The sequence below is a fragment of the Aspergillus alliaceus genome (assembly GCF_009176365.1).
Source record: "Aspergillus alliaceus strain CBS 536.65 unplaced genomic scaffold BDW43scaffold_8, whole genome shotgun sequence".
Taxonomy (NCBI): Eukaryota; Fungi; Ascomycota; class Eurotiomycetes; order Eurotiales; family Aspergillaceae; genus Aspergillus; species Aspergillus alliaceus.
Window position 1 is genome coordinate 679236 of NW_022474691.1, and position 27755 is coordinate 706990.

The 27755-nt window shown below is 48.0% G+C and overlaps 8 protein-coding genes across 8 annotated transcripts; 3 read left to right on the forward strand and 5 right to left on the reverse strand.

Moving 5' to 3' along the window:
- Window positions 1-66: 66 nt before the first annotated feature.
- BDW43DRAFT_298199 (SDR family NAD(P)-dependent oxidoreductase) lies at window positions 67-1303 on the forward strand (the record flags this gene model as incomplete). The annotated part of the gene is made up of 5 exons (XM_032044526.1): window positions 67-183; window positions 257-535; window positions 619-901; window positions 966-1131; window positions 1258-1303. The coding sequence occupies 5 exons, from the start codon at window positions 67-69 to the stop codon at window positions 1301-1303; spliced, it is 891 nt and encodes a 296-aa protein (XP_031903465.1).
- Window positions 1304-1622: 319 nt separating this feature from the next.
- BDW43DRAFT_308306 (uncharacterized protein) lies at window positions 1623-3192 on the reverse strand (the record flags this gene model as incomplete). The annotated part of the gene is made up of 6 exons (XM_032046470.1): window positions 1623-1947; window positions 2040-2111; window positions 2167-2317; window positions 2379-2408; window positions 2473-3035; window positions 3110-3192. The coding sequence occupies 6 exons, from the start codon at window positions 3190-3192 to the stop codon at window positions 1623-1625; spliced, it is 1224 nt and encodes a 407-aa protein (XP_031903466.1).
- A 2332-nt stretch (window positions 3193-5524) lies between these two features.
- On the reverse strand, window positions 5525-6910 carry BDW43DRAFT_241118 (HpcH/HpaI aldolase family protein). The gene is made up of 5 exons (XM_032039677.1): window positions 6697-6910; window positions 6412-6535; window positions 6225-6353; window positions 5895-6120; window positions 5525-5809 (listed from the first exon to the last, which is right to left on the reverse strand). The coding sequence occupies exons 1-5, from the start codon at window positions 6762-6764 to the stop codon at window positions 5538-5540; spliced, it is 819 nt and encodes a 272-aa protein (XP_031903467.1). The 5' UTR covers window positions 6765-6910; the 3' UTR covers window positions 5525-5537.
- A 309-nt stretch (window positions 6911-7219) lies between these two features.
- On the reverse strand, window positions 7220-8658 carry BDW43DRAFT_298202 (polysaccharide lyase family 1 protein; the record flags this gene model as incomplete). The annotated part of the gene is made up of 6 exons (XM_032044527.1): window positions 7220-7558; window positions 7619-7852; window positions 7923-8019; window positions 8076-8201; window positions 8265-8408; window positions 8459-8658. 6 exons carry the CDS (start codon window positions 8656-8658, stop codon window positions 7220-7222), a joined length of 1140 nt encoding a protein of 379 aa, XP_031903468.1.
- Window positions 8659-9416: 758 nt separating this feature from the next.
- Window positions 9417-10985, reverse strand: BDW43DRAFT_323700 (S-2-hydroxy-acid oxidase; the record flags this gene model as incomplete). Its single annotated transcript, XM_032049808.1, has 3 exons — window positions 10611-10985; window positions 9512-10556; window positions 9417-9449 (listed from the first exon to the last, which is right to left on the reverse strand). Exons 1-3 carry the CDS (start codon window positions 10688-10690, stop codon window positions 9417-9419), a joined length of 1158 nt encoding a protein of 385 aa, XP_031903469.1. The 5' UTR covers window positions 10691-10985.
- A 7813-nt stretch (window positions 10986-18798) lies between these two features.
- Window positions 18799-20270, forward strand: BDW43DRAFT_308311 (uncharacterized protein; the record flags this gene model as incomplete). The annotated part of the gene is made up of 2 exons (XM_032046471.1): window positions 18799-20016; window positions 20076-20270. 2 exons carry the CDS (start codon window positions 18799-18801, stop codon window positions 20268-20270), a joined length of 1413 nt encoding a protein of 470 aa, XP_031903470.1.
- Window positions 20271-20752: 482 nt separating this feature from the next.
- Window positions 20753-22869, reverse strand: BDW43DRAFT_323702 (putative C6 transcription factor; the record flags this gene model as incomplete). Its single annotated transcript, XM_032049809.1, has 4 exons — window positions 20753-21387; window positions 21450-21748; window positions 21837-22697; window positions 22754-22869. 4 exons carry the CDS (start codon window positions 22867-22869, stop codon window positions 20753-20755), a joined length of 1911 nt encoding a protein of 636 aa, XP_031903471.1.
- A 2813-nt stretch (window positions 22870-25682) lies between these two features.
- On the forward strand, window positions 25683-27240 carry BDW43DRAFT_267308 (aromatic alcohol reductase). The gene has a single exon (XM_032040988.1). The coding sequence runs from the start codon at window positions 25754-25756 to the stop codon at window positions 26678-26680; it is 927 nt and encodes a 308-aa protein (XP_031903472.1). The 5' UTR covers window positions 25683-25753; the 3' UTR covers window positions 26681-27240.
- The last annotated feature ends 515 nt before the right edge of the window (window positions 27241-27755 follow it).

The following is a 27755-nucleotide window of genomic DNA, read 5'->3' on the forward strand; positions in this document are numbered from 1 at the left end:
CTTGACTTCCGTCCCTTAACCACCCTCGAAAGAACCTCATAAGTCCACTACCTCCACAGACACAATATGCAGCCACCGTTGCCGTCGTTGACCACGACCTGGCATAACAAGTCATATCCCGCCATCTCCCCTTCACGCCCAGAACTCAGTGCAGCGGGGAAGACCATAATCATTACCGGTGCCGTAAGCGAGTTCCACCACCAAGTTCTGTCTTTCTCCTTTTTATGTTCGCTAAGTGACATCTTTCTCCTTTTAGGGCAGTGGGATTGGTCGCGCAACAGCCTTGTCGTTTGCTCGTGCCGGCGCAAGCAACATTGTCCTCGTTGGTCGCACTAAAGCGACCTTACAGGAGACTCAAGACTTACTTCCATGTAGTAGCTCCGTTCATGTAGCGAGCGTCACTGATGAAAAGTCTATTTCGGACATCGCTGCGGCGGTGGGGGCGTGGGATGTTCTAGTTCTGGCAGCGGGTTACCTCTCTAAACCCATGTCGATCCAAGAGTCCACCACTGAAGAATGGTGGCAGAGCTTTGAGGTACGCAATGGCCCACTTCCCGTGGGAAGTTGATCCCAAGCAGCCTTCATGGTAAACATGAAAAGATGACTGATCATGAATAGACCAACATCAAGGGCACCATGATCACCTCCAAGGCGTTCCTTCCTGCAGCCAATCCGTCCCACGCCGCGATCATCGCATTGAGCGCCGGCATTGTCCTTCCCCCGACCATGCTGAAGGGTCTGTCTGCGTATACCACGTCAAAGCTCGCCCTGATCAAAGTGATAGAATACCTTGCGGTGGAGAACCCGTCACTCTTTGCCGCGGCACTTCACCCGGGGATGCTTGAAACAACAATGTTCAAGAAAACCGGGGCGGATCCCACTAGTCTGCCGCTAGATGTCTGTGAGTGGACCCTCTCTATTAGCGAAAGAATCCAAAGTCGAAGAACTAACGGTATCTGGCATAGTGGAGCTCCCTGGAGACTTCATGGTGTGGCTGACGAGCAAAGAAGCATCATTCTTGAACGGCCGTTACGTCTGGGCTAATTGGGATGTGGATGAACTAAAGGCAAAGGCTGAAGAAATTCAAGCAGGATTACTCTTAACATCGGGAGTTTACGGGTGGCCCTTCGCGTAAGTCTAGTGTGAATCACGAGTACGGGTCGGAGGAAAATATATTCAGTTCATGGCAGGTGGTTTAGTTAAGCCGTCATTGCACTCACGTCATTCTTGATTTAAATATTATTACTGCTACTATAGCTATTTTGTTTGGTTTGTCATGTTTGTTACTAAATTTCGCCTTTGAGCTGTTGTTGGTGTTCCATCTGCCATCCGACTACACTACATCCATCTAATGATATTGTCCGGGAACGGCAAGCAATTATTGTAGCGGTTGACCATCGATCTCGCCCATGAAGGTTAAATCTGGTAACCCATTTTATCTGTGCAGTAACATTGTGTCCGGCCATGAGCGCGTCAAGTAGTTCGTCCCACACTGATGCGTCGCTGCCGATGCGCGACAAGAATGACGGTTGGAGAATACCAGGAATTTGTAGGGAAGGGGAAGTAAACCAGATTCGGAGGGATGGAAAGCTCGGACAACTAGATACTGGGGACGATTAGCATTAAGCATGAACCGCGAGAATAAAGGAGAAAGAGAGATCCACAGTTTCATATACATCCGTCAGCGACCCCCGGAAAAGCGTGGTCTTGATGTCTCTCTCCCGAAGTGCATCCGTCTCGATTGTGTCGGCTGTTGAACATGCGCGACTACGACCTTGCCAATTTTGATCCTTCACTGATGGAACTGGACTAAAGAGATTGCCTCCCACCTCGTGCGTTACCTCAAGCTCCCGCGGACTGAATAATTCGCTTAGCTCGCGAAACTCGTGCGAGTAGACAACTTCTTTCGTCACCCCGTCCTTTTCGGGAGGATACCCAGCTTCCGTTCTGTGTTGTTTATCCAGCAAAGCACATAACGGCTCCATCTGTGCCCCTCCCATGGTCAAGCCGGACACATCGATTGGGCGCCAATGAAGTACCGGACCGTGCCCTGGCTATCGCAGAGGGGCGCGCATTGCAGAATGTTCGTGAATGGCGAGCCATCGTGGTGACTGTTGTGGCCGTTAGTAATCTTTGCACTGAGCACAAGAGGCGACCTGGCCATACTAATTAAGGAACAGCTCGGAACGATGTTTTCCAGCTTCCAGTGCGTCTTTAATTCTTCTCAATCTATTGGGGTTCGTCTTGGGACCCTGGAAGAACCGACAGTTGCGGCCAAGCACATAGTCCGTTTCATATTGCGTTGTGCGATGGAACTCTATTTGATGTTTCGTCAACACCGACTCCGCACTGAAGAGCCACTAGACAGGAGATCTTACTTTCTGACGCAAAGACAATCGGATTGTCTTCTGCGACGGATCCGTCAGGCAGAACACTTTAGCTAGCCTATCTGACGTTTTCTGAAATCTGGACGTGATAAATACCGGCAGTTCTTCAGCTGTAAGCACTTGTGGTGCTTCCTGGACGCGACGCTGGAGTGCCAGATTGAAACTTTCCCCGACTTGTTCTGAGGCCGCGATGGTGATTGGAGGCACATGGATGGAGCATCGAACCAGAACGTTCGCGTCTCGATTGCTTTTAGCGCCTTACGCGTATTCGAGTAATAGGTTAGCATCTGGAGTGAGTGTGGGCACTCTTCGAGAAGAAACTCGCGAAAGCGCACTAAGTAATACGGGCTGTTGAGGATGGAGAGCATGTGCTTGGGGAAGAACATGATTTCCGCGAGACGCTCTAGGCTGTGCAGAGGTGCTTCGCAGGAGTCATCAAATGGGGCGATGAGGCCGTATGAGTACCCGGCTTCTTGGACGGGGTGGAACTGCTCCAACCCGTCGTAGGGGCTTTTCCTTGCAGGAGTGCTAGTCCGTGGATCATGTAATTTCGGCAAAGGGTTTTGATGGAAGCGCGTGGGCTGCTGGTGGTGGCATTTTCCAGGCTTTTCGCGCCGCTTGGGGGCCGAGAGAAGGAAGAGATGAGCTCTGCGTGAGGACTGTGGTTATAACACAGTTTAGATGGTGGAATTGCATGAACGTCAGGTGGATGAAGCACCTACTTTGTAGGGGGATAGTCGCCCAATGCGACTCTGAAGGGGTAGGATAGTAGAGAGGCTGTGTCAAAGCAGGTGTATCGGTCCATGTTGGCGGTTGGCTGAGTCGCCTCCACGAAACCATGGGGGACTGAATGTGTCTTATGCCCTGCGACCTCCCATACAGCTTTATGATATATCCAACGATCGCTCTGGTGTGACTCCTGGACCTCAGATCCACGCAGCTTAAGGCAACCTTACTTTTTGGACCATGAAGCGATCGACGACGATAAGCAAATGAGCTGTTCGATCGACCGGAGCATCGTAAGTGACATCCACGAGATCGGGATTGTCAGTTCGCGGGTCATGCACCGGTAATGGTGCGGGAGATGTATAATCTTCCGACAACACCAATACATAGCAGACTCTCACTACACTATGGGTTGTGGCTTCTTGGACAGGGTGATGTATCCGCAGACAGTACCTGAGCAGATGGAAAATAAATTCGAAATGGGTTGGATCAATATCTGTTGAGTTGGAATGGTTGCGTACAGAGAACAATCGATTGGTTCCTTTTTCATGCAGGTACTAGTAGTCATACTGCATGCAAAATCATAGAGCGGGACCGACCCCACCCGATCAACTTCTAGAAAGGCTGGGACACCTTTGTTGGGACTTCCTAATTTGTCAGGCTATCGCTGTTGCCGTGCAATTGTTGAAGTCATCCAATGTTGTCCAGATAATGAGGGTGTTGGATAGCACATACTATGTCTTCAGCCTTTCTGCCTCAGGTGTGAAATACCGACAAAACAGGGCAAACAACACTAACGACTTGATACCCTTTACTGGGCAAAAAGAAGTGCAATGTAAGTCAGTGAGCAGTGTTCAGGGCATCAAGCATATTCCCTACTGGAAAGTAACGAGAGTCAAACTTCAAGCGTTGCTGACGTTGTCAGAATTCTGTATCGCAACTAGACCCAGGTCACGACACTTGGTTTTGTGTGCAAAAAAATGGCCTGCCAACATCCGCTTGGAGAATGGTTGTTGGCTTGAAGATCATACTTTCCGGGTGTACTCAAGTTTTATATAGTCCTACACCTTGTACTCGGAAAGGACCATGCAGGAATGAATCATAAGGTGCACTGTCCCTTTGTGGAGCACGCCGATCGTGGAGTTCTTTATACTCGAGAACAGAGAGCAGCGCCAGTCGAGCCGTGGTGATATCAAAGGCGTTTTGTAGGTCCTCCTGTGATCGGATGGCGCACGCTACTGGGAGGATCCATCGAGATGGTCGGAACTCTGATGCCCGGCTCGCACCATCCGAAGAGCATCATCGGGTAGCTCAGATCGCCTACGAGCCACCACACTGGCCATGGGAGAGCACACAAGAACCTATCAGAAGACGGAGGCACAATGCACAGTACTATTAATCAGAGTTAGGATGGACTTGTGGGCTCCTAGGTCGGGCATCCAGGCTCTTCTTTCTTCACATTATCCGAACGAACCACTTCTGTATCTTAGGATGCCTGCGTGGCGGCCATGCACGATCGATGACCAGACGACTGGGACTGAACTACGTTCCGACACCTTTCCCTGAAGTGACAGGAAGACCTTTCGTCAGATTATGTACTGTACCCTTGCTTGTACCTTGCAGGATGCAAAGTCACGATCGTATCGTGCGCTGTAACAGTGCTATTGCGGCATTGTGATACGTGATACGGAGTACACCCCTTTATATCTCGCAGCTGAGATTATCCTAACCAGGGCGATTTTCTTTCTTACAGACCTCTATAATGGCGGGTAGGCACTTGCCACTTTTCTTGTGAGACTATTACTAGGAATGTCTTATATTCCTGGGAGTGTTTGAGCCGCCGGTTTCAACCTGTAAGGTCCATTTCTCGCCCCCCTCAATGTTGTATATCATCTATGTTGGTTCTCCTAACGGTAAGCTTAATAGACTCCGCAAAGGGGTGTATTATCACTCTTAGCTCCTTCATCCGTATCTCGGCTCTGCGGTTTTAGCCCGTCTGGTATCTCCAAAGGAGGACTGCCTATCTAGCCGGCCTGTTCCGTCCCTAGCCGTGGCAACCAGACAGGCCGTGCCGGGCCAAAGCTGGTACACGCCCCAGCGGCAATTTGTATGCGCTCAATAAGGGGGCTAGCTCTCATGGCAGATATGCCGGGTAATATAACCTGGCCCACAGTGACGCGCCTTAGGAAGAACGGGAGTCAACCAGCAGCGGCTCCATGTGTATAGAGGAACGGGCCTTTTCGAGTCGCATGATCTGTCAAGAAGAACCTAGAGAGTGCAGCGGATCGCAAGCAGTATTGACACATTACGACGTGGCCATCAAGGTTTCAAAAACATATATACATATATCAATAATTACATTGCCAGTTGCGCAAATGACTTTGGTAGGGGGTACCTGAACAGACTATCATTGTCAACGGCAATCTAGTATCCTTCTCTGGGCTTGTTCTCTACTCCACGACCTTGTGCCTCAGACAGCGACTGTACTATAGCATTCCCCATTGCAGCTTGGTCGGTGATGACTGACACCATGTCAAAGCCTTGCTCGGCGCGGAAGTGGGCCTGGGCACCATCAGTGCAGAAGATGGCCGCCTTCTTGCCCGCGGACTTGCATGCTCTCAAGATACGCTGGATGGCTGCCTCATGCTCCTCTCCGCCGCGGACGATACCCATCTGCTTGGCGAGATCGAAGGGGCCTATGCGATGTCAGTACACCTCATCATACAGTACCTCCCTTCCATTGATTGATTCAGAACATGGGGCAAGCGGAGCTCAACGAACCGATCAAAAGCACGTCCAATCCCTCCACCTTTGCAATCTCCTCGACAGTCTCCACACCCGACCGGGACTCAATCTGGACCATGGCCAGCAGTCCCGTATCGGCGTTCTCGTCATACTGGGCTCCCGGCTGTACGCCGGGAAAGGCGTGGTGGGCGTATAGTGGTCCATAGCCACGGCTACCAACCGGTGGGTACTTGCAGTATTGCACGATCCGTCGGGCATCCTCCTATCAACCTGTTAGTTTCTAATCCAACCACGATTGCATAGTGTTCCGATTGCTACGCTAGTCATTTCTGTCCGGATGGGAGAAAGAAAGGATTCTCAACGCACCGGGGAATGGCACATGGGAGTCAAAATTCCATGAGCGCCGGAATCAAGGGCGCGCTTGATCATCCATTCTTCGCCCCATGGCACACGGACGATTGGGCTGGCGCCTTCCGAGGCAACGGTTGTTGTGAGCTGCATATATTGTTAGCTATTACCAAGGATAAGTCAATGTAAATTTTGCTCAGCATACTTCGTAGTAGTCGCGATCTGTGATCAATCCGTGCTCGGCGTCGACCAGGACCCAGCTGAAGGCCTCGACTGGCGAGGCGGCTGCGGACCGGAGTAGGGTTCGGGCTACGGCGCCGCTGGGGACACTGTATGATGCGGCTATGCGTTAGTGGATTTCGAACAGATGTTGGGAGTCAACGATTTGCACGGTGGAAAGTTGGATTCTGGAGAGTTTGCTTCAAAAGCCAGCCCCTTCCCGGCGTTTGATCGGGGAAGTGGCAGAATGTAGGGGAAAGGGGAAACGGACGTGAGCCAGAAGCCGTATGCCGTCGAATGGCGTTGGAAATGAGAACGGAGCGCAACGTTAAGAGCCATGGTGGCGTGGTGATATTTAGAGGGTGAGTGGTAGGAGTCAAGAACAGGTAAGAGGAAGAGATCTCAGCAGTTATCTTTTCTTTCTCTCGAACGCGGGTTTTCTCTACCCCTCGTGTCGGGGGAAATCCGACCGAGAAAGTGTGGGGAAAAGAAACCCCCACACTAGTTGATAAGAGATATCCGGCAAATGGCCGTGGGATCCCTAGTACATAGCTCATTCAGCCTGGTGTACAGTTATGACTCGGGGTCTGGAGCTTGTTATATACTCCACCAGGGCGTGCAAGGGTGACGTTTATTTCGGGATATATCCCGACAAGGTGCTGTATACAGTTTCTTCGAGGGAACAACGGACATCTTCCCGAGAGATTGTTGGCCACGCCCTATTTACAACCACAGTGCCTGGCAAAACCCTCCTCATCCTCCGAAAATGGCCCATATCTAAAATACCACCCCTTTCAAAGCTTCCCTTGTCCAGCATTACTCGGCACGGAACTCTGCGCAGCCGTATACGCCGAAGCGGAAGCAATATTCTTCCCCTTGAAGTTCGACAAAAACGCCGTATCAGACTGCTTGAACGTCCCCGAGCTACCCATCCCATTAATCTGGCAATTCCGGCCAAGATACGTCGCGCAGACCGCGTTGGTGTTGGTGTCGGGCGATGTAAAGAGCTGTCCATTGACGGGTGACTGGACGGGCGTAGCGATGTTCTGGAACACGTTACCTTCGGCGAGAACATAGCCGCCCGACCCAATCTCGAAGGCATGGCCAGTGGAGTCGTACCAATAGTTATTTACCTGGCCTGGGATTAGTGTTTTGGCTCACTGTGTAATGGGCGGTGGTCGAAGTATGCTTACGGCATGGAGGAGCGTGTTCCCTTGCACCTTGGGACTGCGGCCGCTGAAATGATACACGTAGTTACCCTTGAAGGTGACGAGGTCGTTGGACCCGTCGAAGTAGATGCCCCAGTATGCGTAGCCGTTGCAGGTTGCGCTGTAGTCGGTGACTCCGTTGAAGTAGGAGTTGGACACGGTCACGCGGTTAGAGGCACTGGTGCCGAGGACGAGGTGCTGGCGGCCGATGCGGGCAGTCTGGGTACATGGTTAATTATGAGTTTGGGAGTGGTTGGTACAATATACGTTGTGGAACAGAGAGACAGACCGTGACGTGATCAATCCAGACCAGGTCAGCGTTATTGACAGTGATCGCATCGCCTCCCCAGACGTATTTCGGGTTGAGGTCTGTAATTGCGACGTTTCTGAATGGGGTTAGAAACATGTTTGAGCGATGCCATGAATGCAGGACAAGACATACTGGATAATGATGTTGCTTGCTCCGCTCACTATCCGAAGGCCTTTGCCTTTAATGATACCCTTGGAGCCAGAACCAAGGAGGGTCTTGTCTGAGGCGACCTTTATGCCGAGGATACCGGCGTTGTCACTGGTGCTCGATTAGCATGCATATACGAGTGTTGATTCTTGAACAGAGCAATGAAATGCGTACTATGTAACGGAAGCCGAGGGAGCATCAGGCTGGTAATTGGTGCACCAATCGTTCTGGTTAATGGCCAGTTGACATGCAGCAGCGGTTCCCCAGGGGGCACAACCTGTCGCAGTGGTGGTGCCTTCGGTATTGGTGAAGTCAAACCTGATTCCATCAGTACCAAGCAATTGGCTCTCAGAAGACGAGGTACTAACGTGCGATCAAGGACAATGACACGAGGCGAGGAATCGCCTAGGTAGGAAACCAATTCATTCGTCGTGGCAGGATACACAGCAGTAGCGGATCCACCACCAGTGACGCCTTTCGCAAAGCCCTCTGCAACACCGGACACACTCACAGCGATTGCAACGGGAATAATTCCCCCGGCGAGAGCGGATAGAAAAGCAAGCTTCATATTGAATGCGACAGAAGCGAGAACTCTGGTCCAGCAAGAGACAGGACGATCCTTTGATGATATGTATTCATATACAGTATTCATCAACATCGCGTCATCATGCAATGGGCGAAGTATGGCGGGTTATGGTCATTGGTGGATTCTTTGGACCTGAAGAATTGGAATTAGAATTAAAGTCTTCCGGGAAAACTACCGGCGACGGAGCGTCGGCACTTGCTCACTAGGTTGCAACGTTCCTGTGGGATAATTTCCCTGATTGGAGGCTTTGATGCATTGTGTCTGAAGATGAAACGCTGTTAATTTCTCCGAGGCTTTCTGTTCAAATGAAGGATCACGAGGCTTGGCTGTTGCGCCAATAATGCGAGGATAGGAAACCGAACGGCCAGCCCTGAAATTGGGCTGCACTGGATTGATGGGAAATACAGATCAGCCTTGCCATGGGCAAGGTGTAGCGAAGTGGGGAAAGTGGAAGACGTTATCTGATAGCCCGTATCCTTGAGTGCGAAATACGAGTCTCTTCGCTGACATGACTGCAGTTATTATACCCAGTTTCTCCGCATATATTAGTCGGGACAGGGAAGATACACCAGCTTCGTGCTGTTTAAGAGGTTACTGGACCAAGGCAAGGATATTGAAAACCCATGGATATTATTACACTGGAACTGTAATGACATATGGTACAACTCTAGTTTAGGTCGTCAGCTGCAACCAAGATCTGGAAGCCCTATAACCAAATCCCGAGACCCCACATCGTTCATCTAGCTGAACCAGCCGTTATTGGCCCATTTGACCTAGAAGCAAGTCAGTAAACATCGACGCAAGTCACAGTTGTACATTGAAGTGGTATCCTTACATAAGAAGCATCGATCTTCTTCAAGTGAGCCACACCGAGGTTACCAGCATCAATAGCGATCTCATGCTTCAACAGCTGGATGGCACGCTTGACGCCCTCGACACCATAGGTGTTGGAATACATGAAAGGACGACCGAGACCAACAGCCCTAACGCCAAGAGCAAGGAGCTTCAGAACGTCAGCACCATAGCGAACACCACCATCCGCGTAGATCTCGATCTGCTCAAAGAGCTCTGGGGCTTCCTGGTGGATCTCGAGAGCGACCTCAATGGGAGAGGGGGTACCGTCGAGCTGACGACCACCGTGGTTAGAGAGGATGACGGCTGGGGCGCCGTGCTGAACGGCAAGCTTCACATCCTCGACGGACTGGATACCCTTCAGGATCACAGGCAGGGAGGTCATGTTCTGAAGCTTCTTGTAGTAGTCCCAGGTAATGTAGGTGTAGGAGCTATCGGCTGATCCCACGCCGTAGCGGGCAGCCCGGTGTCGGTTTCCATCAGCGGCGGAGTCCACGGTGAAGACGATTGCCTTGCTACCTAGCTTCTCAACATGCTCGAAGAGCTGCTTGGTCTCCGTATCATTGTCGTTGAGATACACTTGCTGGAAGATGGTCTGGGAGCCATTGGATGGCTTGGCGGCGGCAATCTCATCCACAGAGAGGGACGCATAGAGCGATGGGATGTACAGGATGTTCTCTTCGTACGCGGCCTTCACGAAGTTCTTCTCGGCATCGGGGTGGGCAAGCCCTCCGCGAGCACAAGGACTGATATAGAATGGGGCGGAGAAGTTGTGTCCTAGGATGGACGTAGGAAGCGTGGATTCAATGTTGGTGACGTCTACCAGCATGCGTGGCTTGAAGCGGAACCGACCGTATACCTCCAGATTGTTTCGGTAGGACCACTCGCCCGCTGCGCCATTGCGGTAGTATGTATAGGAGGAGCTATTCATGTAGTGTCTGGCTGCCCATTCGAAATCGGGAAGGCCGACAATCTCTTTGAGGTCCGGAAGGGTGCCTGCTGGAGTATCACCCAGGACATCTTCGATGCTAGATATCTATTAGCCAGCTCGCGTCTAGTAGATAGACATACGTCTGCCGTACCCAGTATCTGGCTCATTAAGGAAGGGTCTGGTTGCGAGGGCTGCAGGAAGCAATGGAAGGAGAAGGAATGGGGAACGCATTGTGAAAGGAATGACGGATTCACAGTTGTAAAGAACGTTATGCCAGGAGATCAGCCTCTTCTACGATCTACACGCCACAGGCCGGGTGTATGCGTCTATTATATGCGCTGCACCACCACGGCTACCTAACCTTAGCGTCGGCTCATCATCGGTACTCAGTGAAACGTCATCCACATCCTTTTGAACCTAATAGAGTGCTCTCGGCGTTCTTGGTAGGGCTCGGGAAGGTCGCGCGCCGTAGTCATCGGACCACGAAGATCCTACTGAAGCGTGTTGATGCGGCTTGCTAATCATGACCAATACATCCAAAGCGGGTTGAGAAGGATTCAAGTTGTTCCAGAGTTTCTACCGAAACCTGCTACACTATCGCCATGAGAGTATCACTCGGTGGAGACGATGTAATCTCCGCTCGATCGACAGGGTAGAAATTTGGAAAAGCCAAGCCAAGTCATGAGGCATGGTATGTCTGCATATTCAGGAACAGCTCATGAGACGGTGGCTGATCCCCAGGTTAGGGTGCCAAGGATGTTAATTTGCTAACATCCCCTCTTGGCAGGATCTGATAATACTCCAGATTAACCCTTTAGACGCCCATTGGACCCTAAGAGAGGGCTTTGCCTTCCCCACCGGACTCCGTGTCAGGGACGGAGTGCTGCGTGAGACAAGAACCGGCCAGAACAATTCGGAAATTAGAGAAAAAGGCTTGGCGGTACAATATGCATCCTTGCACAGCCTCCTCCGAGTACCAGTGGGATTAGGAGCAATTTGCTTGAATAGTTGTCGAGCCAATATGGCGTTGATATCGTATCGTTCCAATGACTTGCCCTGCAATATCCTACGTTTATAGCCATGCAAATTGCGACACGGACAACCGCAGCAACCCCTGTCATAGTAAATAAGATCCTTTACTGTGTTGCAGAGTAAATAGTTTGAAGAAGCCAAGATGCGCTAAATTCCTTCATGGAAATATTCCGGAGAATTTTCGCATCAGTGGGTTTGGGTCCAGTCAGACCAATCATATCCTCGGTTCCACCCGGGATCCACCAAGTATCGCGTCCTAAAGAGCGCCATAGACAGGGCGTTCATAGTCTAGGCTTTGCTTATGAAGGAGTATTTATCGTGGCAGAGAGCACCGCAGCCACCCTCGGTAGTGGCTATACTAGTTGCATTCATTAGTATATATCCGTGTCATGAGGTTCTAATCGCGAAGCTACTCTTATGTTTGGCCATATCTCTTCGAGATTACTGTTATTGGCAAAGATGGTAGAGCCCATATCGCTTCAGATCACCTCTACGGGGCCGTAGTATAAAAGCATCCGTGGTGTTCCGCGAAATAGTAATAATGTTCAGGGTCCCAAATATGACGTCTAGCTCCATTAATTCGATTTTTGTTGTAAAAGGTAATAGAACCCCAAGGAAAAACAGGAAAACTCATTCTATCCAACCAACGGGAAAGAATCATTAGAGAGTAGCTAGAGAGTAAATAGGATGACGTTTGTATCATCCATCTCAGACTTCTTGAAGTACGAAATACCTTTGTCCAGAGTAGCCGTGATATACACGTTAGTAGCCGAATTCAGTGAACGGCTTTAGGAATTTCTGTCCTCCAGAAAGTAAGTCCCATGGTGGTGTTTCTGCAAGCGTCAATGAAGAAGTTAGACACACCTCGTGATCTCCCAGCTGTCGTTCGTCTCAAAAGTATCTACAGTCACCTGGTAACCCTGGACCCTTTCTCGCGCGAACTGAAACGTCGCCTGTATGGCCTCGTTACCATCGAGGCCCATGCCCAGCATAATCACGGGAATGAGGTTCTCGGTTTGTCCATCACGCTGCCGAATATAATAAGCCTTGGTTACCCCCCAGAGTGAGAGTACTTAAGATCTCCTTCCGAAGGGATAATATGTCCTCTTGTCTGCAATGGAAGAGTTAGACATCTGCGTCGCAATAGCCCATCAGCCATACACGATGTTGAGGAACAACTAGCATGTGGACAGGTGGGATGTATCTTCCCATAGCTTCTTCAAATACTCGTTTTCTAGGTCAGCGGGGAGATACCATATCCGTAAGCGAACCTAACATCCTGTTAGTCGATATTCCAAATTGTGCTTCTGGGGACAGATGGCATTATAGTTATAGTGGGATATGCGCCTGCCGTGCGCTCTCGCCAGACCCAAAAATCTTCTACGGAAGGAGTCCTATTGCGAGTATAAAGTGTGTTTATGGTAACCACACTACTTACGAGAGCATATTGTCGAGGAAGACTTTGCGCGTGGTATATTAGGTAACGTAAGTATCGGGTCAGGATTAGGAATTGTAGCTGAAATGCTTACATATCGAGCAAACATGGCAGATGTGATACGCCACTTCGTCCCAAGCATATATGATGTTTTTCAGCTCTCCCGAGAATTGAGCCAGATCGGGATATTCTGTTTTCCCTTACAGAACGTGCCTGAAGTATTCGGAGGTCTTTTGTCGGTATGTGACAATGATTTCCGTGTCAGTTGTCAAAGAGCCACAGTCGAACACTCTATATCTTGATCTTAGATCAGAAAGTATTCAACAGGTCTCAAGTGGGTTCCCGTACAGTCGTCCCATATGAAGTACTATTAGTATGGTGAGGTTATCTGTTATCGTGGAGAGCTGCTAAGGTTAACAAGCCCATGCAAAGAACCTCGACATAGTGCATAGTTCCTGAAAGGAAGTGTCGGCACACACAATGGCGGCAAACAGGCCGAAGTCCGCTGCTTTCAGCTCTCGACGGATGGAAGAGTCGTTCACCCTACTTGGGAGTACGTGAGCATACAGTGGGCTTCGGTTTAATGGGAGACTCGGAAACCGTTCAATCCAGGGATTGAGAGCTTCACCGCCAGCTTTCTGGTATTCTGGGTGCATCTAAGCTGTCCAGTCCGGGATTACCGAGCCGAGATTGGGATTCGTGAATGATTGGCCTTGAAGCGCCTCTCTCACTTTGATCTTACATTGGGATAGTATGGCAGTGTGGCCCTGCCGCATAGTCCCAGGGCACAGTTCCCTGTTGAACAAGTAGTGGCATGAGAGTGCATATGGGTATGCTGGTTGATATATATTATTTATGAATTTCTGTGTTTTTGGTTGAATATGAGCTCCGGAAAAAGAATTAGCCCTTGCTTGACTAGTAGAATGTAGGGGATCTGTCGGCATTGAAATCCTCTTGACGACAAGCTACAATTGGTTCTCAGACAAGACAAGGCTTGCTTGGAATGTACGCTATGTTGATATTTATTTTCCGTCGCAGAGAAATGAGGTGATGAGTCTCGATGATACGTCCAACGTGCAATGAACAACTGGTGCTTGAGTAGATTTAACCTAGCAAAATGATAGGTACGTACCGAGTGTGTAAGGGATGCTAAGTGCCCAAACAGTTCAGTAAAACATAATGCAGCAGTAGCGACAGACACCAGGATTATGCTAAGTCCCTTTACAACATCGAATGTCCTTTCAAATGTCATTGGGCTGAAGAATGTACATAGTCTATCGTCAGGGTGAGATATCCTATCTTCATGTATACACAATTACAAATAAAGTACATCCGAATAGCTGGCTTAACCTTTATCCGCCAAAATTGCAAATTTCAGTCATGCAATGGAACATCATAATAGATCTGTCTCCGGCTATCGGACCCATACGGTACAAGCTAGGCCAGCAAAAGCTAGTGGACATGTCATAATGTAAATCTAGCACATAATGTCAGGAGTTCAAAGCTGGGAATGTGTTAATCTGCGGGATTACTGGTCCATGATCAATAGCACTGCGACATTGGTCAGATAGGTATTGAGAGCGCCTAGGCTTTTAGCAAGGAGCGTAGTGATAGGAGTACACTGGAGTGCCTAGTCGATTCTTATAAGATATATATCTCCTAAGGAATGCAGTATGACCAGAGATCTGATAGCATAGTACTCGGGCATTCGCATGTTGTACCTGTCTAAGTTATATATATGGCCCGGTGAAAAGGAGAGAAAGCGTTTTTATAGGATGCATATAGACATCCAAGTATTCCAACATCGATTGTCCATGTCTCTTTATGATTTGGCATTAAGCAGAGCACATGATACTCCGAATTCAACCATTGCCAAAGAAAATGACATGTGTACAACCAAGCAAGGTAAAACAACAGCATATGGTCGAATATCACAGGGAACAGTCTCTTGATTTCCAGTGGTATGGGTTGCAAACCTTGGAGACTTTTAGAATTCATACTGGTATTTCATGATGATAGAGCAATGGAACACCGAGATTTGAGATTGAACATTGAACCGACAGGCAACTTCTGGGTTAGGACGTAATATAGCTTGTGATGCTGTTCACGAAAACGCTCTAGTTAACATAGTCACTATTAGAGCTTTTCCCGAGGCAGTAAGAAGTACGTTATGCTTCGGCGTCCCTTGGTGATCAGCGAAAGTGCGATGCATAAGGGTTAGACTGGGATTGATCCCTAGACCTAGGAGCTTAAGAGTCGTGACAAGTTCGAGGGACCCACTCGATACACGCTACTGCCACGGTACCATCAAGCAGGGGCATCTAAGATCGCCTAATTCGGGTATATGCACCGCTCGCCTTTCCCAGAACTGTCCTTTCGACGATATTTTGTTGGTCCTTGTGGGGTGACGATCCGGTAGGCTTAAATCATACGAGAAATCAACCGTCATTCGACCGGAACCCGAAACATGCATATCCCTAGTGCTGACTTAAATCACAGATATGGGAAAGGCCAAGACTCCTGGAAGTCCCGGCTCAACTTTGTTTAAGACTGATCCTTACGGCCTTGCGCATGTGTAAACACGAGTCAGACAACGCTTCTCGAAGTGGCGCTTCTCCGTGGGGTTGACAGGGTCATCCTGGGACTTGGGTTCTCTATCAGAAGGTGAGATATGAATTCTGGGAGCCGTTTAAGTAATTATATCGTGTTCAATTGACCCTGTGGCTATTGGCGATAAATCGGGATTTGATGTTCCGGCTTAGATTCTCTGGATACTACGCTTTGGGATCAACAGCTTGAAGAGCGAAGGAGTTGAAGACAGGTGAGAATTGAGCAAGCTTTAAGCCATCTAACAGCTTCGTAACCATGTCAAAAATGTTCAACAGCTGTATCTGGAGGGTCTAGGGTGGCTATTCTATCTGTAAGTATACACTACGTCGTAGAATAGTGACATTAGACACAAGGCTGGCTTGAAAGGATTCCGCAGGCCGAAACTGCAGAAGGCCCCCATAGGGATGTAATGTGTAGCTTCCACACCGTATGCTCTTCCTATATGTCCTAACTTGTGTCTACATGCATGTGTAATATCAAGCCGATCTATATAAGCTCCCATCATCCCGTGTGTTCATCGTTCATAATCTTGCTTATCCTAAACTCACTGACAAATACGATTCAATATATCTTGTTACGTACATGAATCCTACTCACTTGTTCTGTATCATACAAATGCGTTCGACCATTACCCTCTTCTTTTTCCTCGCCCTCCTTGGGCTCGCCTCTGCCTGCAAGCGTGGCGACCATGCGTGTGGCCATAACAGTGAGTTCTTGCTCTATTGCTAAGGACTGTGGAGTCTATTTAATTATATATTTAATTTCTTGCTGACACATCAACTTTCCACGTCGGTATAGAGGGCAAGCACTATATCATGTTTTGCGATAATGGCATCCCGCGTCCAGTTTCCGAGTGTGGCAAAGGAACTCACTGCGCTTATCGGAAGAATGGCCAGCCCGCTTGCTTGCCCGTCTAAGCCTGCATTTTCTGGTAGGCATTAAGAGCAGTTTGCAAGAAGTGACAGGCTAGATTCATGTATTGGAGGCCGAGGTTGGGGAGGATTGTTGGAAAGTTGGGGTAGACTTGTTCAGAAATAATTAACCTTGCATTTTTAGTAAAGGGCGATTGGCCGTTATCAGAAGTCACTCTTCCACCCTGCTGAAAATTCGTTGGCTACATACTAACAACAGCAAGTCATCGTAAGCTTCAAAGTAGCATGCTATAGAAAGAATGTCAATTAGTTGTCGACGCAGTCAGAAACAATCCCTAAGCTCGTATGTAGTGTTGTGTTCAATGTATTTTGGGAATCTAATAGGATATATAAACGTCTATTTGCTTGATTGTAAGTTGGTGGGGCAAAGATGGGTAGGGCAATTACTCGTAGGGGACAACTCACGGATCAACATTACGATTAAATGCGTGGACGACCCCTTGGTACTAACATACCTTATCTCATCATCCTATCATACCTTCCAAGAATATGCTTCCCCAGTTGGTACGCTACTATTCAGGCAGGGAGCTGTCCAGTTTCAGTGCTTTCGTGCTCACTCCCGGCGTCGAGCGGGTATAGACTTATCATGCTGATAGTTATTGAACATAGCCAGTCAGATCCAATTGCCGGGAAGTAATTTACAGCTTTGATACTACCTCGAGATAGTGGCTGGGGTGTCTGTGGTTGCTATGGCAAAGGATGGAATATGTAGCGTGGAATGTTCATTTCTTTTCATTCTTGGTGACAACACAGCGGAATTCCACAGCCGACTCATGGTCATTTTGAATCATGTCATCGACTATGTGGAGCATAGGATGAAATGAAACACACTTTGTCAATCGCTACCTTGGTTCATGAATGGCGAAGGTGGTTGTATCATTGCGGTATGCGTAGATGAAGTTAGAAATGCCGAAATATCCTTTGAACTAGACTAATTTTCCCCCTAGGGCAATTACGCACACCGGATCATCTGGAAAATTTCTATTTTGCTAATCTTGTTTCAGAACCTAACCCAGTTCGCGGGAGGCGAATACAATGGTTTAGTAGTTCATGTTAGATTGATGAAACTCCAGGAGAAGAGCGAACAAGACATGCAGCCCTTTCAATTTGGCCTACAGTGAAATTTACAATCACGCATTGAACCTTAGGTGGAATATGCGCTTTAAGGGCCTCTGGAGCCTGTTTAAGGGCGTGTGGTAGTGACCGGTTCACATGTAGCGTGGGCTGATGTAGAGCATTTTTGACAAGTCCCCAAAGTCTGTCACTGAAACCTAGCTGTGACAGTTAACGCATGCCAAATATTGCCACATATTTCCTACAGGATGGGCATTCATTTACGGTACTACGGGCATATCCTCCAATTTATCGAGGCATAAATAGATGGAGTAGGGACAGATATAACACTGTAAACGTATTTGATGTCTTTTCCCTAGAGGCACATGAACAGCGAGCGAGTACCGAATCAATCCTCCAAGTAGTGTTTCATCCGAGGCCCTATAGGCCTTCAGATTGGCCTGTGTACTGAGTCGAGTCGGGCTTATCTTAAATCCAGTAGTCCACCAATTTGGTGGCAAATGCACCTCTCATTAGATATGTCATCGTCTCGTCCGAACAAGCCTGAGAAGAAAACAAGTTTTATGTGCTTACCCCTTAACAGGTTCATCTCAATCTTGGCTGTCGAGCCAATTAGCCTTCAAGACCGTCAAACACCTAATGTGGCCTGGAATGCAGCCCTAAGCCCCAGACATTTTCTTGATTTGTCCGCTGAAACGAGGCATGAGCTTTTTGGAATGTCGAAAAGGTACTCTGTTGAACGCCCACGAAAGATTTAAGAACTACGTTGCGCTGGTATACATCAGAATTAACTAAAAGTTGATACTATGTTTATTGGTTTCTTACCCTTACAAGGAACTTTAGAAGATTATTTGATCTTGGTTGCATCGAAGTTTGGCACATGATTTTGTCTTTGCACATTCGAATAACTAACTACTGGAACGCGGTACAACGAGCCCTATCATACTACATCCAACTCCGTCCTGACACTTGATAGAATCAATTCCCGAGTACATTTGGGCCCCAGCAATATCGTGGTAATCCTTCCCTCATCCCCGGATATAAAATTCCAGAATTCCTGTTAAGGCTCGCGGTGTTGAACCGCAATCAAGCCCAACTTAATAGATATTCCATATTACAGGCAACTGAGTGTAGAGGTTTATTCCACCGACACTATGAGGTATTTAAGTGTGTCAAACGCCTTAGAATACTCTGCTGACAGCCATTGTTTCCAGATTGTGACTTGTTAATGCATACGCCTCAAAAGCCCGTGGACCATGGAACAGGTTGAGACTTCAACCACCGGGTGTGTTGCTGCTAGCTTCCCTAGCGCGCAGCAGATTCGAGAACGTGTCCAACCCAAACAGAACAACGCCCTGGGTGTACCTTTTCCTCGCATCTTGAATAATGCCATTCACCATCCTGAAGAGCGTGCGGCCAACTATCATCAATACCCCCGTCGTGAGACCTGGGGAGATGGACGAGCTTTAAGCCATAGTGAAACTGCCTTAGCAGAACAAGGCGTTAATTCGGAAAATGATGATAGTTCCATCCTGCACGCTATCCCAAACCCAACCTCTCGATATATCAAGTCATATCTGTCCTATGATTTCCCAACCCAGCAACCGCCCAAAAATCCGAATCCTCAAATAATAGAAGATGTGAACAGCTTACCCAAAACATTCATCGTGAGCATCGTTCCACAAACGGCGGCACCGAGCCATACACCACATAAACCGAGCCTTAACACTGTGTCACTCAGTAAGAACACATTGTATCGTCGGTCAACATATTCAGATACCAGTGCATATGCAGCAATTGGCGTTTGTGTTGCTATCGGAATTATAGCAGGTTTCATTCTGTACTGGCTATACAAGAAGCGGCAGCTCCGCATAGGTAAGGTTATCGTTGGCGACTCTGGTGATTACAAGCCTTCAAGAGCCAAGATCCTTAATCCAGGCTGGAGAGCACAAAGCATCACATTCCCAAAAAGGAATCAATTATCAGATATTGTTCCTTCGTTTTGGAAGTCGTCCAATCGCAAAACCAACAACTACCGCCCACACCATACCCTTCCAACATCGAAATCCTTTATCCAGACCAAGGAGTCTACAAGCAATTTTGTCGTTCGCTTTAAACGGTTTGATGGGAATGGGAATAGTCACGACCCAGAGCGGACCAGGAGCGTTACCCTGCCAACTTTCATAACAAGAAGCACGGAACATGTTGCAAGCCTCATCAGTTCTCCGCGAATCCCTGCTTTACCCTCGCTTCACAGAGCCACATCAGCATTCGCCATAGGAGCTGAGGCTAAAGCTACGCCTGATCGTGACGATCGTCTCTCTATGGAAGAGAACAGAAACATTCCGTGTTATACCCCTTCCACGTTCAAAATATACGGTGTCGAGATGAACTTCAGCCCTGTACAGGACGGTCAGGTCAAACTAGAGGCCGGACAGTCGGTAAAGATCTACCAGTTTTATGACCATGGCTGGGTAAGCGATCTTTCCAAAACCAGCTTGGCTTGTTCCACGGACTAACCCACGTATCCCAGGTATATTGTGTCAACCGTGAAACCGGTCAGGATGGCTTAGCGCCACGAGCCTGCCTTTCTATATGGCCAACCACGAGAACGGAAAGCGATGTTACAATGTTTCCCGGGCACAGGAATTTTTCTGTCACGTCGTTCGGCTCATCGCACCCTATTTCACCGAGTAGTCGGTTCTATAACCAGTTTTGTCCTTCATAATCTGTATTTTGATGTACCGCATTCCGTGTATTTACTGGAGCTCATTATTTTCTGCATCTAAGCATTCATTCCAGAGTGGCTAAACTGCAACAAATGTCGTGGTTGGCCATAGCTCTCTTCAACCTTATATATCAATATTATTTTAACATTGCTAACTTGTTTCCTCCATGTATTGCTAACAGACTGGTTACGGTAGCCTTACAAATACGCTTCATACGGTGGCTAGAGCGCTGGGATTCTGTTGTGATATTGGATTCCACTGCGAGGAGAGGGGATAGTAATAACAGCCTGTCACCTTTAGATATATCACTTCTACTATAGAAAAATTGAACACCGATGGTACCATAGTAGATGGTATCATAGACAGATACAAATTGAACAGTCTGAATTGTAGTCCAATTTCTAAAATACATATATCAGGACGACAGGTATAGTTTTTCTATGTACAATGCATAGATGGCCTTCAGAAAAAAACAAGCGAACTAGCAGAAAGACGTGGGTATACACAGTACATCTTCAAACCACTGATCATCTCCCAAGTCCATCGACTGCATCCAAGTTATCTGATCTAGATCTGGGATGCGGTGGTTGTAACTGATTGTATCTGAGTTTGGCGTAGTCTCCACGCCTTCTACATGAGAAGCCATGTTCCACCGAGCTTCAGCCCACGCCCGACATCTAGATAAAAGCTTGGATAAAAGCTTGAGTAAATGGTCGTTGCACTGAAGGTCCGGCTCCTTGCTGCTCAGGTCGAGCTTCCGAAGCATACAGTCCATCGTCGATATTAGGTGAACTCGGTTCCGCACCGCTTGGCAATCCCAGTCTGGGTCTTTGAGTGTTGATAGATACTTCAAAAGTGTGATACTCAGAATCATCTGCGACCAAAAATGAAAAGGTTGGCCGATAAGCTTCGAGCAAGGGATTCGGTAGAAGTCGTCCAGCCATGACTTGATGTTCTCCACCGACTGCCACAAACACTCGAGGCGTTCGAATCCCAGGAATATCCCACCATCACCCTTCTGTCCAGATAAATCTAAAGGAAGCGTGTCTGGACTTATAGAATAAGCCAGTTGATTTATGTACAATTCTACATATTGCGCCTGTGTACTGAGAATGTCTGCATGTTAAGCTAGGTATTAGCACTCCTGCAGTGGATGTAACACCTGAGAAATGACTTGCCTATCTGGTGTAGATCCAAAGGAAACGAAGATCTTAGCTCGTACAGTTGCCTTCGCAGAGCCTTGAGATATAATAAGCGAGGAGCCGAGGCCCCCAGGTGTGCTGTTCCTTTGCCGTCGCAATCTGTCTCGTCCTGTTGTCGGACGTCATCCGCTTTTTGCTTTAACAGCTGTAATCGGACTTGAGAGACAAATAGCTTATCTGCGGCGCATGACTCGTTTAATGTAAGGACCCGAAGCGCCTCTCCCATCTGAGGTGTCCATCGTAGAGCGTCTTGGCGCCCAAGATGTGACGAAATACTAGGGATCATCATATGTCAGTATGATTTGAAACTATGAACAAAGATGGTAGTGGGGTTCAATAGAAGGTCAGGAAGGGCATGCGCACTTGGAGCTCAAAACGAAACATGCCAACACTGCCCGCTGCTTTTCTAATAAATCGTAGGGCGTTTTCTCGTTGCCGCTCGGGCTATTTTCATCAGCCTGCCCCTGGGTAATAGCCATCATGAGATGCACATCTGTTGAGGATGGCTTGAACAACCTCAGATCATATACTAGTGAAATGGCGAGCATCATGAAGCGAGAGATGAGATCTGCTCTGCCAAGAAAAGCGTCTGTGCTCCATGCTATATATGTCAGTAGTCCAAGTAGCAGGTCGATATTTGATTGGACTTTGAGCAGAGCAGACGTGAACAGGAGACGCTTCAGCTCCTCACCTTGAACCAGCCTTTCCTCTGTCGAGAATATGGTCACAGTGTGGATAGCCTGCAACAAGAAAGGCCTATTTTGGCGCAAATACTGGCTTGTCATGTCCGGGGTTAGGTCGATGAAAGGGAAATATGGCAGCATTCGGGATCGGAAGAAATTGAGAGGTTCATCTCCTTGATTTGGCGATGGAGTAGAGGGATATAGAGGAAACTGATGAGACAGAAACAACGGACTTAGATGCGGTGATCCTGTGGCCACCGAGTTGGTTCCGAATGTCGTCCCCTCACCGAAGCCTACATTAGTGCTCGTGGTGCTTACTAGAGTGCCACTCGTATAAGATGTCGATGATGGACTCCTATTTTCGTTGGGTGGCTGAAGGACAGAATCCCCGGGGGGGCGGATGCAAGATTGCATTGCGGATAACAAGCTGTCCATTTTGTCTTCCAGCCGAGCGATCCGCATAGCGGACTCTTCCGCTGTCTGAGCATTACTCCTTCGAACCGACTCTGATGGTTGACACCTTTTCTTGAGACGGAGACATCTGGAAACATAATCAGCCTAATGTCAGGCATTAACTGGCCTGTTTTACTAGTTGACCTTTCACAATTACCACCAGTTGAGGTACGCACACAACGGCACTTTGCCTTGTAGCATTGCATGCAGGCTTGGCCATAAGTGCTGGATTGGCCGAGGCTCACTCTTGATCTCTCCATAGTATTGACTGGGAGGACAAGCTATGCCAGAATGTGGATACGTCAGTTCAGGATATATAGGGACAGGAGACGGAGATAGGAGGGAATTTCCGTGTCCGACGGATTTGGCCCCCCGAAGTCCGTTGCTTACTCACAGGACTGTCATCCACCATATAAAATGGGTATTAGAATGTAAATATTATGTGCGTATAATCTATATAACCTATACTAAATAAGAGAAAAAACAGAAAGAAACTACGAGGCTAAGATGACTTATCTAGCGTTCTCCATATTTTAGCCCTTAATCTGTTACCAACCCATGCTCATGAGACCTATTTATTGTCGTATATTTTTGAATAAATTTATAAGATATTCTTCAGGTGGATAGAATTCCATGTCGTCGATGGCTTTGTGAGGAGCTGCCGTTGACTGGTATATATTGTACACTCGGTGGACAAGAGGGATGCCCTGGCTCTCAGCAAAAGAGCTATCCCACCAAAAACACATTTTGTCAATTCAAATCCAAAAAGTAGGGCATCAATTAAAATATATTTTCAGGAATGACCACTCATGCGCGTCAGTCCCATTTCGGGAAGCAATTTTGAAACTTCCCGTGGAGACCCATCAAGGTTGCAGTGCAAAATCTCTAGTTGCTTAACAAATACAAAATTCGAAAAAAGCGATCCACAGCACCGCGAAATAGAGGCATTTTTCATATCTAATAGTGTCTAAAGATTCATTGGGGTTATGTGGTCGCATAGCTATTGGACCTGGGGAATAACGTGGACGGAAGCTGAAATGGGGAACAGTTAACCCTTTCAAATGAGCAAGGCTCATTGAACTTGTGCGCGCCGAGTTCCAGATCGAACTATGTTTCGTTGGGGAGGCAGTAAAGGCTCTTAGGTGTTAAACGATATCGGTACTATTAGTATTAAACCTGGATGAGACGATTCTGGTTGTTGACAGAGGAATATATGCCGGAACATAAACGAGATAAAACAAACCGGAACAGAAGCGAAAACAGAATGTACAGGAAGAGAGAGTAAAGGAGTGAGAGAGAGGTAAAAGGATGCTTACTGATAGAATGCACGACGTTATTGGGCTATCTCGGTCACATATCTGTCAAGGATAATTACTATCAACGGGCGTACGGGTATTGGATCTTTGTCGTGCTTACCAAGCCCCGAAGAAATAATGCACTAGTAAACGTGGGTGCACTGTTTCAGTCTCCTCATTTGCGACCACGGAGGTCTTGGACAGAGCCAAGTTAATTATAGGCCAACTGAGTACGCCCAAGGAGAGGACACACCGTCGGTTGCTGAGTCTCTTAGTCGCCAACGCTACCAACAAGAGGCACGAGTACTGTTCACAACTTGGAGACTAAAATAGCCCGCACGGTAGGTGAAACCTGAAGACCTGTCTGACTCGGGAGATTCATTCCTTCTCGTTTGAACTAGGGGTTGGTTCCTGTCTCTGTCTAGTACACCGGAAGTCTGCGCAGCGTAAATACCCCTTTCGAAGCAGCTCATGCCCGCATACCTATTCCAGGAGGTTAGCACTACCTATAGACATTCACTGGTTATGTTTTGCGTCTTTCTCAGTGATGCAGCGTTCCTTTATCCTCATCAGAAAATGCTCTCAGTCCTGTCTAGCCTAGTTGCCTTGAGGACGTCTTTCAAGTAGGGATGGGAGTCATCCCCAGCCACCCACAAAGACAGATCATCCTTGCCTAATTTTTAACATCTTGATGCATGTAAATCTACATGTGAACCGCTGGTCAGCTTGGATGTCTGTAGACTAGCGGTATTCATGATATAGGCCATGTTAATTTAACATGGTTGATGAGGCTTATTTTGTTTGAACTTTGGCTATTTGCCAATAACCGCTTACTACCTAGGATGGATGACATTAACTGGACCAGTAAAATGTGGTTATAGACCCCATTGCGTACCATGTCCCAGTCCACCCCCAAGTGGATCTCCGTGAGGGATCCATGATGCATCAGCAGTGTTTTAGAGAGAGATCTGTGAGCGTTTGTTCGAAACCCTCACATATACATCGAGACAACTTTCAATGTCTATTATTGGAATATGAGTGAGGCTAATATACTGGGCCATTGTAATAGGCCGTATAGACTTGACAGCATTCGGGAGATATTTCACCTCCAATGTTGATATACCAGAGAGACTCTTCAACGCCTACCCTTTGACTTAAATATCATCGGATAACATTCTATACCTCGGGCCTTGAGGGGTACTGATACCGGACAATGTGATAGTCACTAAACAACGCCTTATCACTTCCCTTTGTAGAAACGATGGTCCTCGATGAAACTGGTTGTATTTGACTAAACTTGACGTCGTTGTTATACTAGCAGAAGAATGAGAAGGAAAACAGTCAAAGAGACGATAGGAGGGCGGTGACCGGGGCGGTCTACTTTATGCTTGACAGTACCTTGGGAGGTCCAGATGGGAGGCCGAGGTGACAGGTGGGAATTGACTGCGGTTATGACCCTAGATCATTATACAATGTTGAACGAAATTTTCCATGCACTCCTGCTTAAGAACCGGATATCGTGATATGTTGTCCTTACTACCTTTACTGAAAACAACTTGCCTATTACAGCGATCCGCTCCGGAGACAGTCAATGTTCAACTTTTACCAGGTGCACTTAAGAGAATCTTCACAGATGCCAAGCCGATATGACAAATAATAACTTTAACCAAGACGGACATAACAGTAAACCCGGACGAGAGCAACAACATCGGATGAATGTGCTCGTATAAAGTCTCCGAAGATTAATAATTAACTATCGTTAAACGATACAAAGCCAATGTATAACATGCATGTATAGTGCCTTTCAAGAAAGAACCACTCTGCTCACGCTGCGCATGCATACCGCTAAATGTCGGCCATCAAAAGAATACTTGTCCTGGGGGCTGGAGAGCTAGGAACTCGGGTACTGCTCTCCCTCGCCCAACATACTCACTTGGGAGACATCGCCCTCGCCGTTCTTCTGCGACCGTCGACGATCTCATCCACACTGCCAGAGAAGCTTCGTGAGCTCTCGTTGCTACGCGATCACGGAATTCAAACAGTCCCTGGTGACCTCGTCAAAGATTCGCAGGACTCCCTCGCCCAGATCTTCCGCAACTACGATACGATCATCGGCTGTACGGGTTTCGTCGCAGGACGCGGCACGCAAATCAAACTAACGCGAGCTGTACTCGCTGCGGAAGTTCCGCGGTACATCCCGTGGCAGTTTGGTGTCGACTATGACATTATTGGACGTGGGTCAGCGCAGGATCTCTTCGATGAGCAGTTAGATGTGCGTGATCTTCTTCGTTCCCAGAACAGCACTCGGTGGACGATTATTTCTACCGGAATGTTCATTAGCTTTCTTTTCTCGCCTTCGTTTGGTGTGCTGGACTTGGAAGGCAATTCGGTATGCGCGTTGGGTAGTTGGGACACTAGAGTCACTGTGACAGCCCCTGAAGATATTGGGAGGCTTACAGCCGAGATTGTGCTCAGTTTGAATCAGAATACTGCCTTTGACAACCGACCAATTTATGTCGCTGGGGACACCCTTAGCTATGCGGAGTTAGCACAGATCGTGGAGGAGGTTACGGGAAAGTCGTTCTCGAAGAGTGTACGGACGGTTGCGGCCGCGAAGGCTGATCTCGCACGCGAGCCAGAGAATTCGTTGTATAAGTATCAGGTGGTGTTTGGTGAGGGCCACGGTGTGGCATGGGATTTATCGACGACGTGGAATTATAAGGCTGGAATAAAAGCGCTATCAGTGGAGGACTATGCGAGACGGAAGCTAGTTTAGTTTTATCCCACCGAGTTGAAGCACCTCTTTGTGAAATATTGCGTAGATATCTAATTCTATGTTTATACAGCATTCGCTATAAATTGAAGCGACATTCATGGTGCTATATAAGCTACCAATGCGATTGATCTTGGCTGGTATAGAATTGGAGAGGACTTGGGCAACCGTGACAGGGTTGGATGGAGCTTGAGCATTCGGGTTGGCGTTGGAGGGAGGTGGTGTACGAGGAGCAGGGAGGGGGCGAGCTCCTGGTATCAAGGTCAGAATTGGAGGAAACAGTACCAACAAGGGCAACTGCCAAAGGCAGGGGGAAGATGCAGAGTGCGACGGTTATCTTCCTGTTGCATGTAGGTACCGCACAATATCTGGGGAAACGACCACTTCTGGCATAAGAATAAAGACCAAGCTAATGCACAACGAGAGAGACAGGAAGAGGATATACTTAATGCGAGGGAAGAAATCCCACCTGGGCTAAACCTTGGTTTTACAATCAAGCCTCATGAAAGTGGGTGGGGTGGTTTTTGCTGAACTAACGGCTCGCATACTCCCCAGAGGTCTAGTGGTAACTATTCATACATGGAAGCCTGTAGAACGTTGGGCACGAGTTCCGAGCATACCCGGGTATGGTGTCAAGGCTTCTAAATTATCTAAAGCTAATGTTTCGTCCTACATATACCCTGCATCATTCCATTTAGGGTATCGAGTATGTTCGTCTTGGTCCCGCGATAAACAAACCCGGCGAAAAACCAAGGGAAAACACAGCAGGGCGAAGTTGGGACGGTGCAATTTTTTTCGAGTTAGAGACGAGGATTCGCACGAGAAGCCAGGAACAAAACCCAAATTAGAAAACTTAGTCGATCTGTCTCAAACACACGCTCTGTGAATGGACATCTAGATTCCGGGTCATAAACCGTACGCAGATTCGGTAATCCCGAAGATTATCAACGTTGGCTGGTCAATGAATCGTATATGAACTAGTCGAACGCCCAGGACTCTTGGCCTTCCAAGCTCTATCAATGGTGCTGAGCACAGCAGATTATTCAAGAACCCGCGGATGAAAAACTGCCCCTATGGC

Coding starts and splice junctions, on each gene's coding strand:
- BDW43DRAFT_241118 (XM_032039677.1), bottom strand. CDS start 6,764: ATGGCTCTTAACGTTGCGCTCCGTTCTCATTTCCAACGCCATTCGACG. Junction 6,354..6,411: donor CAGATCGCGACTACTACGAA/GTATGCTGAGCA, acceptor CAATATATGCAG/CTCACAACAACCGTTGCCTC. Junction 5,810..5,894: donor ATTGGACGTGCTTTTGATCG/GTTCGTTGAGCT, acceptor GACATCGCATAG/GCCCCTTCGATCTCGCCAAG.
- BDW43DRAFT_267308 (XM_032040988.1), top strand. CDS start 25,754: ATGTCGGCCATCAAAAGAATACTTGTCCTGGGGGCTGGAGAGCTAGGA.